We start from the raw sequence: 12,171 nt of genomic DNA, 5'->3' as shown, positions 1-12,171 counted from the left end.
AATAAAAATGATGGTTGCATGGAAGAATGCATTGACTTATAAGACAGCTGTAACAAATAGGTCGATAAAAAATATGGGAGTAAAATATGATGAATGATATATTTCTTTACTATGCTTCAAATATTATTTGTATTTTCTTGATTTGCCACATGCTCAACAACAGATTTACTTTGAAAGGTAAACCGGAAGTAAAGTTTTTAATATTCTGGTTTACTTAACGCTGTTGCCTACCGTAGATAACTTAGTGCTGCTGTTTGTGCGCTCACACACTGAGCGCAAGTGATGGGAGACAAACCCAATCCCTGACGCGCGTATCGCTCACCTGGCGATATTTTCACTGCCTATTTTGTGATTCTTTTTATTTTATTTTTTTACTTTATTTATATTGAGAATTTTAAAAAAGACATCATGCAGAACTGGAGTTGAAGCAGGAGGTGAACGCGCGTCTTACAATTCAGTATCAATTTCCACATAGGCTCTACATTGTGTTTTGGGATTTTACGCAGCTATTGCGCAGGATTTGAGCCATGGCAGAGGAGTGAGGCGCGTTAGCCAAAATGCCTGTGAACTGGAATATACTAACTTTTACACGGCGGTCCTATGGAATATAGTCCGATTTTACACAGTCTACATGTTGTGCCATCATCCCACGTGAAAAACAAACTCTTTGTATTCTGTATAATGCTGTCCCTTTGGGTATATATGATATATTGTTGTGTCGGCTACTGTTCAACTGTGCCAAACCTCACGTACAGCTCGGTGAACAGACACGACAACGATGCAGAAGTTGACAATCAGGAGTCCTCTCTCGGGGCGTCCAGGGACTTACTGAATAACGAAAACGATTTGGACAGCAGAGGAGACGAGTGGGATGAAATTAGAGGCGAGGCGAAGGCGTTGGATGATAATGCCATGTCAGGTTTCCTCAATGAGTCGGAAACTAAAAAGTTGCCCCAGGCGATCATCATCGGGGTGAAGAAAGGAGGAACCCGGGCGCTGTTGGAGTTTCTGCGCCTGCATCCAGACATCAGAGCGGTGGGAGCCGAGCCGCACTTCTTCGACCGCAACTACGACAAGGGACTGGAGTGGTACAGGTAGTTTACATCACACTGATACAAATGATCAATTATTTTAAAGTAATAAAACACACTGAGAGACAGAGAGTGGCAACTGCCATGCTACATATACAAATTGCACTTCTGCTGTCGCTATTTCAGCGTCAACTGCCTTGCTCAAGGGTATCTCATGTAGTTATTTTATTTTTATTTTATTTTTTTGGTACAGAAACATAATTTTTTCCTGTGGAAGATTTCTGGTAAGCCCAGAATAAAACACTGACAACTTTGATCCTCTTCTGGTGTTTTTGTTTACACCTTGTCAGTTCATGCAACCTTTATTCCATTTGTATTATGACATAATTTATACATAAAGTATACAAGACAGTAGGCTGCAATATATGATAATGATGATATAAAAAGGGAAATGACTGTATAATATCCAGTTGTGACGTCAATGCAAACAACTAACCCCCTCAAATGAAGACTTTGCCCCTCTAAAAGCCTATCCTCATGTAAACTTTAACTTTCCCATATTACGCCACACTACATTACATCATCTTTACAAGTAATTTAGTCCCATAACATTTTCTGCAACAGTTACTGTGAAGTGAACTGAAATTTGCTGGGAAGACAGGTGATAAGATAATAAGAAAATAAAAATAATGATACTGTGCAATGCAATTCAAGAAAAGTTCATTTTTACTGACAAAAGTAATCAGATGGTAGATTTATTTTAAACAATGAAAATAATTCTGACTGAAATGTAGATTTTATAGTTGTTTTGTAGTTTTAAGTTTCCTCTGAATTTATATTCATTTATCCACTTATGGAAGAGGGTCATTTTAAAGTCCACAGCATTACTTTTTTAATTAAACTAGCGACTCACGATGTCAACAGTTTGTTAATTTCTTTGATTAATAATTTTTTCACATATTTTCTTTGTGAAAACGTTAAATCTATGGTTCTGGCCCGATGTCACTCCAACAACAACTGTGAATGAAGTGTGAATTGAATATCTACAATGTGACATTGTGGATGTGCTAACTGAAACTGCTGTTTTTGTCACACAGTAAAATAATGCTGATGAAGTGATAAGTGAGGCCTGAGGTGACAGCATTTTATAGAATATGCAACCAACTGTTGATCTACCCAGTATGAAAATCAGGAACAGGCCGTAACATCTAGATGGCGACCTTATAGTTTTAACGTGAATAACTTGGGTGCAATCAAACCTGTAATGTCAGCAAAACCACGTCACAGTACACAAATGGGACAGAACACCACTTGCACACATTTCTGTAATGACCAAAACCTTCCATTTGCACTGATATTTTAGTCATGTTCAGTCATGTTCATTTACAAAGCACAATCGATTTTCTGCTGTTTGCATGACCTTCACCCAGCATTCCTGGAATCTTCATACATTTGTCCTTGGATGTGGACTTGCTTTGGCTTTCTGAAAAGGAGGAGGGCACCAGGTAGAAAAGGATAAAGCAGAGCTTTCATTTTGATTGTGGATGCTGTTCAAAGAAACAGCTTTCGGTTTAGGAGTCACCAAGTTACATCATGCTGTCATCCTTAAGCAGCCAGGAGAATGATTCAAGATTATAAATTCCCTGTTACCGATTCAGTGGCAATACTTTGTTTTGATCTTCAATCAGAATAGACATCAATGTCAAAGACAGAGATCAGGGATCTGAGGCTGCTAGCACCTTCAGCACAGTGTAGCATTACATTTTCATTGTACAGTATTCTCTGTCATGGCAGCTGTTGTCCTTTTCCTCTCACAGCTCAATATGCAAGCATTTTGCTTTGACCTTTGACTTTGATCTGAGCAACCATATTGTTAATATGAGATAATAGGAGATACTGCTGTTTCGAATGTCCATTTGGCTGAGCTGAGGGATTAACAGGCAATGTCAAAGGATCTAGACACTGTTTCAAAGCTGGCTCCATAAAGCTACAATAGGGGAAGCGAAGCATTGTTCAAAGGACTTCTCGCTTAAGCTCCTTTAAGAATTTCCGGACAGGTTTAGGACATTTTTGGATGATCAGTCTGTGAAGAGTGGTCTTTTGTCCATCTCCACAGACTGAGCAACAAGGACAAATTGAAATAGTCGAATGAATGAGGATTTTTTTTTTTTACTTATTGCCTCAACTCTTCCTCAAAGGGGAGCGATGCACAATGTATATTAAGAGTAAGTAATGTCTAGGCAGAAGGAGAAGCTATCATTAAAGAAGGATAATATGAAATGTTATGTAAATAACAGCCAAAGAAGCAGTTGTATGTGATTGAGACGTACCAGCTACTTGTTCACAGTGAACACACAGCCGGTGGATGTGGGAAACTGTTTCGTCTTGAGACATGTATAATGAAGGCTTCTTTTCCCAGAGAAGTGATCTGGCTAATTAAAACAACTTGGCTCGAGTTATCACAGTGAGTGCACTGCGCCACAGATTGACCCCATACAGCAGAGCAACATGACATTGAGTCAACCCTTAATGATCATTTAGTTGAGCTCAAAATCAACACATCTAGCTTTATAATGGAACACATCGTTGTTGGACAAATTTGTTTTTCCACACATAACCGTGCCTACTTGTCGACTTCATTAATTAGCAATTTTATATGATGCTCTAGCTTTTCAGCACACCTTTGTGAGGCCTGTTACAACTTTTCATCACCTGTTTGATCAAAACTATGTCTAAGAGGAGATAAGCTAACAGCATAAAGCCAGGCGAATGTGCATGCTGATTTGTTTGCCCATATGTTTTGCTTCAAGTCCCCCAGACTAATGGTGAGCTGTAGCTTGGGGATAGGAGCAGTCTGCTGGGTGGGCTTATCAGCTCCTGTGGTGGCATTGAGTTGTGTCCACACCATTTATCTACTGTGATTGGTGTGTCCATACTGCTGGAGGTCTACTGTGTCCATCCTGCTGGAGCCCCGCATAGAGGAGAGGCCCCGGCACAGCAGGACACCGACGACAATACAGCGCGTTTTCACCCATAGGCGGAAAAAAAGACAGGCAGGCAAACAATTGTGCACACTTACTCACACAGAGCACAGAAGGCAACCAAAGTCGTGGGAACAGCTTCCTCCTTGGCCCCTCCTTTCTTTAATAACAGCATCACTCTAGTTTCCTCCCGTCTGTCTTTTCTGACAGGTTAACTGCTAATACTACCGAATGCACGCTACTCAAATAAACGTCTTCTGACATAATTGCTGAAATCATGTTTTTCCTCTTGAGGATCCATATATAGAACAATGAATGGCCTTCTTACTAACTCACTGAGGGTGTCAGAGAAGACGGCGTAATCCTCCTCAGAGCCCCAGGGAAGCTTACTGCAGGCCAGTGGCAGATAAAGGGCAGTAAATTTAAAGTGAGTCTTTAGAAAGCGCAACAGCATTATGGAGCTCAGTGAAAGGGGATGCTGGAGAACCCCTGAGGTCTGCATTAACCCTGACAATAAAAGAGCAGACAATTAGTGTGAAACATGTTTTCTCTGCCTTCACTTTGTATGCAAATGTGCTCAGAAGGGTGAAAGTGCCCTTTGACGAAGCCCAGCAGGAGTTCATCAGAAGGAGCATTCACTGGAACCTGCCCAAGAAAAGACTCAAACGTTACAGTTAAGCTTTTTAGCCGGAAAGTTGACTTTCAGAGATCTCTGTGTGGAAAGTTGCATTTCCCAAGAGTAGGTTCATTTGAGTCCACTAGTGGCTTTTCTGCTTACTCAACACTTTTAGCTCATTGCAAGGACACAGGGGGATTGGTTTAAGTGAAAGGGCTCTCAATATAGGTATCTCCCAGCTTAAACTAATGTGTCAGCACACTGACAGGAAAAGAAGGGAAAATGGGTTGATAATGAGATGCTCCAAAGAAACAATTCACACATGCTAGCGGTTGTTTCAAACATTCCTAAAATTATCCACAAACTATGCAACCAAGAACTTAAAAAACTCTGCAAACCCTACTTGTCTGTCATCAGATTGTTTCTTCCAAAAAACTAAAATGATACTAGCTTTCCTAGAATAAGCCTGCTAGATTGTCAGTGCTGGTAATGTGCAACCCCCCCCCCCCCCCCCCCCCCCCCCCCCCCTTTTCTGGAGATTGAAGATTAAATTTGCTGCAACAACCCCCTGGGCTTTTGTTTGAGGCAGTTTGTCAAACCGCACCACTTATTACAGTACTTTGGAAACATTGAAACAAAACAAGTTCACTCCATTATATCCCCTTGAGTTGTTGTCTTCCTCATCTCACTCGTTTGAGGTATCTTCAGAGAGAATGTGTTGTTTCCTGCATCTATCTTTCTCTCCACTGCGGAGACTCCCTGACAGCAAGTCAGAGCAACTTTAGAAAGCACCAATCTGCCTCAGCCATCTTTGTTTTTCTTCTTTGAAGTCTTGTTTGCTTTTGCTGATCCTCTCAGACCAGCATGCATCTGTGGGGAATTACCTAATTGTACCGCTGCATGAGTTGGAAACATACATTTAATTCAAAGAATGGATTTCTAAGCCCATTAAAGGGAAACTCTAACATGGTAATTGTGATGTTGTGACAAACTAAACAATGCCCATACTCAATACTAGAAGGCGTAATGTTTAATGATACCAACACATTCTTCAACCTTCAGTATTATAATCTCATTACGTATTATCATTGTTATAATGTTAGCTGGAAAGGACAGTTTGTTGGGTTGTGGTGCTGCTGGTTCTGTTGGATTTCTTTCATTTTATCTTTAAAGTCAGCATCACACCTGTTGATAAAGCCCTTTAAGTGGTCATCCAAAATAAAATCAGACAAAAACAACCTTTCTTTTCACTTGACTTTATATTGTTCAAGCTGCATTTTTCCAAAGTCTCTCTGACTACAGGTATGTTTACGCGGAGTGTGATCAACATCCAGTGTGATTGATTTAGTGTTCCAAGATTTTCTCTGGCACCACCACCCTGACAAAAAGTGCTCACCGGATCTATAAACAACTGACTGTCAGAATTGTTACATGTTAATGCAAGGGTGACAGTTGTGTGAGGGAAACCAGAATGGCTCACACACTGTTCCTCCTCCTCCTCCTCTTTTCAAACTGGGCCTGTCTCCATCAGACAGCCAGGTGGCCTTGAGTTCTGCATACTGACAGTAATAATGGAGGATGGGAAAAAGGCTTTCTCTGCATCATTGTTGTGCTGGAATGTTGTTGAGATACTAGATACTGTTCCATGTCATGATAAGAAGGTCCTGAGTGTAAAGCGTGATGATGATGATGACTTTCACACGCATGATGAGATGGGCTGATAAGGCAGGTGAACATCTTCCCTACAGATCCTCTCCCCTTTGATTTTTGTCTGGAACTTGTCTCACTGCAAAATGGTCTGGTTATTCTAAGTGGCCGCATACCACCACCTCTCATCCCACAGTAGCTCAACCCCTCTCAGTGCTGCAGTGTAAGATTAGAACTCATCATGACATTAGATAATGCTGAGGTCTTTTTTTGAGCCGTCTCTTGTCACAGGGGTCTGAAAAGCCGAAATACAGATGCCAATTAGAGTCAGTCGAGCAGAATACTGCAGGGTACAGGAAATGTTAAGTCTTGTTTTTCTGAACAGTACTTGTTCACACTTTGGTGAACTCATTACTGAGGGCATCATTCAGCAGCCAAGCACACGTTGTAAATTCCTACCTTTGAACCTGCTTTCTGATAGCACTGAATGTAAACAAGGCAGAAGCTTTCAAACGCTGTCTTCCCAGCAGCCGCTTTAATGTACACACCTGACTGCCCAGCAGACACAACACAGCCAAATTACACAACACACCACTCCCGGATTAATATCTGTCTGTAGCTTGTAGTAGGGGTGATATAGTGTAAGCCACTGTTGAGGGAGAAGGCAGACACAGTACATTAAGTGCAGTGACTTAAAACTTTGACTTAGGCTTCAGGGTCAGAGGGGTCAACTGATGTGGTCCATCCTCCAACAGTGCACTTGATTCCATTTAATCCTCTCTTTACTCCTTCCTCTTTTGCTTTATCTCATTCTCTTAAGTGTCTTCCTCTCCGCCTCCCCCCGTTATCTTCCCAGTCCTGCTGTTCTCCTGTGATTTCAACAGTACAGGTTAGAGGGCAGAGGAAGTTTATATGTATGCGCAAGCATCAATATAGATTTATTTTTAGGACACCAATTATAGGTAGAAACTCTTCAAAGCTCAGATTCCTTACTTTATGACTTTTACAGCCCACTTAGATGAGTAAAGCAGTGTTTTTAAATTTTGTAATTTTGTAATTCACGAAAGGACAAAACTCAGCAGTCTGCAGTTCAATTCTGAAGAGTGGACTTCTTTTTTATCGTCTTGAAGCTGAATGATGAAGCCTTTGCATGGCTGATTGATAGATGAGGATGCACTGAAACCTATTGGTTCCAGGCGACATTGTTTATTAAGCAGAACAAATTGCTTGCTACATCTGCCCCCCTAAGGTAACTCTCTCACTCCTCACTCAGTCAGAGATGTTCTCCCGTGCTCTATCTCTGCTAAGATGAATAATGCATGCACTTCTCACACAGATTGTTTTGCTCTGGGACTAAGTGGAAAGTTTGATTGGTAGTAAGTTTTTGTGTCCCTCGAGGCCCCAAGAAAGGCCCACAGCACTCCGCTTGTGTGTATCCAAGAGATGCAGGAGATAATTGCAGGGGGTTCTGATAGAGTTGTTTGTGTCTCTCATACCTATTACCTTGATTAGGTTTGTGGTTTTCCCACCACATACAATGCTGGCTAAGGTACTCAAGGAGTGGCAAATGGAATAAATGTGTAAGACCCAAGGCTTCCATATAAAGGCAGGAAGGAGCAGGTGACATTAGGTGATGAAATTGCATAAGAAAGAGAACCCCTTGTGCGTTTATGGCACTAATGAGGTATGGGTGATGTCTACTTTTCCCGTAATCACTAAAGCTTTTCCCATTGCTCTACCCAGCAAAATCTTGCAGACCATTTTCTGTTCGTTTCCACCACATGAATTTGTAAGATGAAAGCTTCTGGGTTTGGAGAGGGATATTGAAGCTCCTTGTGTGTGTACCAACAGATGGTTGGAAATTATGGTAATCACTTTAATGACATGGCTCCTCTGCTTTCCCGTTGTTCAATTTAGATCAACCGCTCGCTATCAAAACATGAGATACATTACCAAATACTGTAATAACTGAAAATGCTGATGTTGAGGACTGATGCTTTTGAACACATGACATCACATCATGGCTTATATTTACAGTATTTTCAGGCTTACATACTGGCAGAAGAGACAATTACTGTAGGCTGCTTTTGCATTGAAGACATGCTGAATCTGCATGATATCTCATAGTTTGATGAACTGCAGGGGCCAAAATAATGTCTTGAATGCAAGAGCAAGGTGCAGAAATTTCCTCTTCTATAACATCTTCTCCAATGTACCTGCATAACATAGTCCTCAAAAAATGCATATAAGATTATCAACAACCCCACACATGTCCTCTATGACTACTTTAACCTAATACCATCAGGAATGTGTTTTATATTATCTGTGTGTAAAACAAACAGAAGAAAGTTTGGTTTTATTCCAGAAGCCATTACACTATGATTGAATGTATATACAAAAACTGCTACAATTGTGAGGATTAAAATATTCAATTTTGGCGACACAGCATGAGAGGAGTTGATTCAGCTTTTGTTATTTTTGAGTCTGTAGTTTGTGGTGATGTTGAACATGCACAAGGAACATTTTCCTGTAAAATGCGGTTTGATGCAACAACACTCATAAAGCATTGCATAGAGTCGAATGAACATTTCTCTAACACAGTCTTACACAAACTTTAACATACTGTATTGGGTCACATTCAACTACACAGATGTTTGTGTTATTGTGTCCATCACTTGAGTAAGAACCTTCTTCATGATTGACTCTCATCGTTGTGGCCATCTTTTTCTCCCCCTCTGTCTTCAGAGACGAGCCAGCCACCTAGTCAGCCAACAAGGCAGTCAACCAGCCTCTAATGCTCTAGCGTGTTTGGCTTAGTCCTAATCCCCTTTGGCTCACTTTAGCCATTATCCAGTCAGGGCTGCAGTTAACAGGCTATATTATGATCAACTAGAGGCATCCAGGGTCAAGAAGAATATGCAGTTATGGGAATAGACAGCTCTCAAGGTTTGCATTTTCTCCTAAGGAATGCAAGGCTTCTCCAAATCTCAACATTTTGCACAAAATTACTGGCAAATATGAGACGAAAGGTGCAGGCAAAGTCATCTGTCTTGGCATAACATTAAAAGGCATAATACTGCCTATTCAGAGTTAAACCGTCCTTTGTATACTGTAATGAAGGTGTGGAATATTTCAATGTGAGGATTGTGGGGTTTGAAAGAGGACTGAGGTCTACTTAAAGTAGATTAAATACAGCAGCAGGAGATGAATGTCTTCCTTTAGGGTTTGTATTTAGAACATGTCAGAACTGTGTATTGTGCTCACATACAATCATAGATGATTGATAGGGCCCCTGCTCTACCTACCAGTCGCTGTCACTTTAGGTACACTTATAGACTCCGTTAATGTTGCTCATGATGTCTACAATTGTCTTCTTGATGATGATTGACTAGCCCCTGCCTGACAGTATTTAAACCTGCCATGGAGAGACTGTGTCAAAGTTAATCTTGTCTTCCTGTATAGGAGCTTCTGTTGGCTTTAAAAAGTGGTGGCATTACAAAAAAGAGTAGAGTATACAATGTCTGTTTTTATATGCAATACAGTGCCTGCAGCACAAATGTAAATCAGTGTGTTTGTGTGCTTTGCAGGGAATTGATGCCCAAGTCATCAGAGGGCCAGTTGACCATGGAGAAGACCCCCAGCTACTACGTTACCAAGGAGGTCCCTGCTCGAATCTACACCATGTCTAAAGACACAAAATTGATTGTAGTCGTGCGGGATCCTGTCACACGAGCCATCTCAGACTACACCCAAACCCGCTCCAAGAAGCCGGACATCCCCTCATTCGAGACCCTGACCTTTAAGAACATGTCAGCAGGTCTGATTGACACCACGTGGAGCGCCGTTCAAATTGGCATGTATGCTAAGCACCTTGAGCGTTGGCTCCAGTACTTCCCTATGGAGCAGCTGCTGTTTGTTAGCGGAGAGCGTCTGATTAGCGACCCTGCAGGTGAAATGGCTCGCGTTCAGGACTTTCTTGGGCTCAGGAGGGTGGTCTCAGAGAAGCATTTCCACTTTAACCCAACAAAGGGCTTCCCCTGCCTTAAGAGACCTGAGGGGAACAGCAAGCCGCACTGCCTGGGCAAAACCAAAGGCAGGACCCATCCTAATATTGACCCAGAGGTGGTGCAGAGGCTAAGAGACTTTTATAAACCCTTTAACAGCAAGTTTTACCAGATGACTGGTCAAGACTTTGGCTGGGACTGAGAGGAAAACTAATGCAACAGACTCATGCTGGTCCCTTGTGTGTGTTTTTTTTATAATTGTATCATTCTGGAGATATTATTATACAGTGTATGTACAGTATTTGGTGGATGTGTAAAAAGTTCAGAAGTCTATTTTATGATAATTTATTGTTATGATATTAACTCACTAAGCTGCCTAACCAGGTTTATTCATGACCCATCACAAACTTTATGTTCAGTTCTCTTCAACATGTTATAAAAAGCACAATGTTTTTACGGGTATTACAAGCAAGGTCAGTATCCTTTTTTTAAAACCAGGACATTATTTTGGCTTCATTTTCTTTTTCTTTTACTTTCCTAAATGCTGCTTTTGCTTCACCTGAAGCTGAATGAGATCCAACTTTACGAACAACTGGTAATATCCCCTTAACATTTGCCTGACCCTCAGAGGTCCATGGACTCACTTAGTCAGGTCGATACAGGCCCCAGCTGATCCAGTGCCACTTGCCAGGTGGATCAATACAGTAATAGCTCCTCATCATGTCAATTAGACCTGAATGATGGCACTGCCTTGATCTCTTGAGCACCGCAATAAAACATGGATCCATTAATGGTAGTAAGTTTATAGTTGACCCTTGAGCCAACTTCAAGATAATATAATAATATAAATTTCCACTGCAATGTTTTGGCTTTTATACCCTTTCTACAAAGGAATGTTGATTAGGCTCCAATACGGGGTCCTATCACAATAATTTTGTGGTGATTTTATCCATTCTTCCAAAAAGCTGCTGCACACGCTTCATAATGCCAAATCAATTATGGCTCTGATCTAAACAGAACATTATTCATAGGATTCATTTACATTCATTGATCTGTTCTGAAAAGGCTCTCATGGATCATTCTGTACAGCTGTTTTACCACAGGTGATACTAGACGTGTTAATGATGCCCTTAGCCATGATAATTCAACCGATAGAGTGATGGCCCCACAGAAATAAGCATTTCTCTAAATCTTTGTTGTCTATTTTGAATGGTAGGTGAAGATTTAACATTTAAAAACAACGTAATTTGGACCAAAATTAATAATGTAAGTTTCATGTATGGTTGAGTTTTATTCAACCTTTATAAATATACATTTGTCAGCATTTTAACAGATGTCATTCCATCATGATCCCTGTTGTTGTAGAAGCACTATTTTGCTGTATGCGTTGCTTTAAAACATTGAAGTGAAGCAGGTTTGACTGAGGTTTCGACTGAATGGTGCAGTCATGTCATTTTTATGAAGTAAGAAATAAATGTTTCACCAAAATCCTATACAGTTTCTGTGATGTTTTAAATTTATTTTATTGTATTCACCATTTAATATTAAATGAACTGTAATTGAAGTCATTGTTTTACTTGTTGAACATGTGCTTGTGTTACTCTTTAATGCACTTCCCCCACCTTATAGGTTTCTAGATCCCTGCAGGCAAAGGTGTACTGCGGTGTGTGATTCACCACCTTGCACATTATTGAGCTAACGGGCAAATTAGCGCAGCGCTGCTAATTACTTTTAGTTGGGTTTTGTTGCCATGACCCCCACCGACACACAACAAAGTGTCAGGTTTCTCCTCTTGAAAGAAATGGCATATTACGCAAAACTGGCATTCCTTTATGTCCCTGGGTGACACTTAACACTCCACGCTCCACAATATGAAGAAGGGTCGGGTTTCA

The 12,171-nt window shown here is 40.9% G+C and overlaps 1 protein-coding gene across 1 annotated transcript; it reads left to right on the top strand.

Annotated features, from left to right (window-relative positions):
• Positions 1–281: 281 nt before the first annotated feature.
• hs3st3b1a (heparan sulfate (glucosamine) 3-O-sulfotransferase 3B1a) lies at positions 282–11,772 on the top strand. The gene is made up of 2 exons (XM_044332611.1): positions 282–1,094; positions 9,863–11,772. Exons 1-2 carry the CDS (start codon positions 601–603, stop codon positions 10,479–10,481), a joined length of 1,113 nt encoding a protein of 370 aa, XP_044188546.1. The 5' UTR covers positions 282–600; the 3' UTR covers positions 10,482–11,772.
• Positions 11,773–12,171: the final 399 nt, after the last annotated feature.

This window comes from Thunnus albacares, chromosome 17 (genome assembly GCF_914725855.1).
Source record: "Thunnus albacares chromosome 17, fThuAlb1.1, whole genome shotgun sequence".
NCBI lineage: Eukaryota > Metazoa > Chordata > Actinopteri > Scombriformes > Scombridae > Thunnus > Thunnus albacares.
Note: the sequence above shows the minus strand (reverse complement) of the source record. Positions and strands in the feature narration are given on the sequence as shown.

Excerpts from the sequence above, each read along its gene's own strand:
- hs3st3b1a (XM_044332611.1), top strand. The coding sequence starts at position 601 with ATGGAATATAGTCCGATTTTACACAGTCTACATGTTGTGCCATCATCC. Across the intron at positions 1,095-9,862 it reads AAGGGACTGGAGTGGTACAG|GGAATTGATGCCCAAGTCAT; the intron begins GTAGTTTACATC and ends TGTGCTTTGCAG.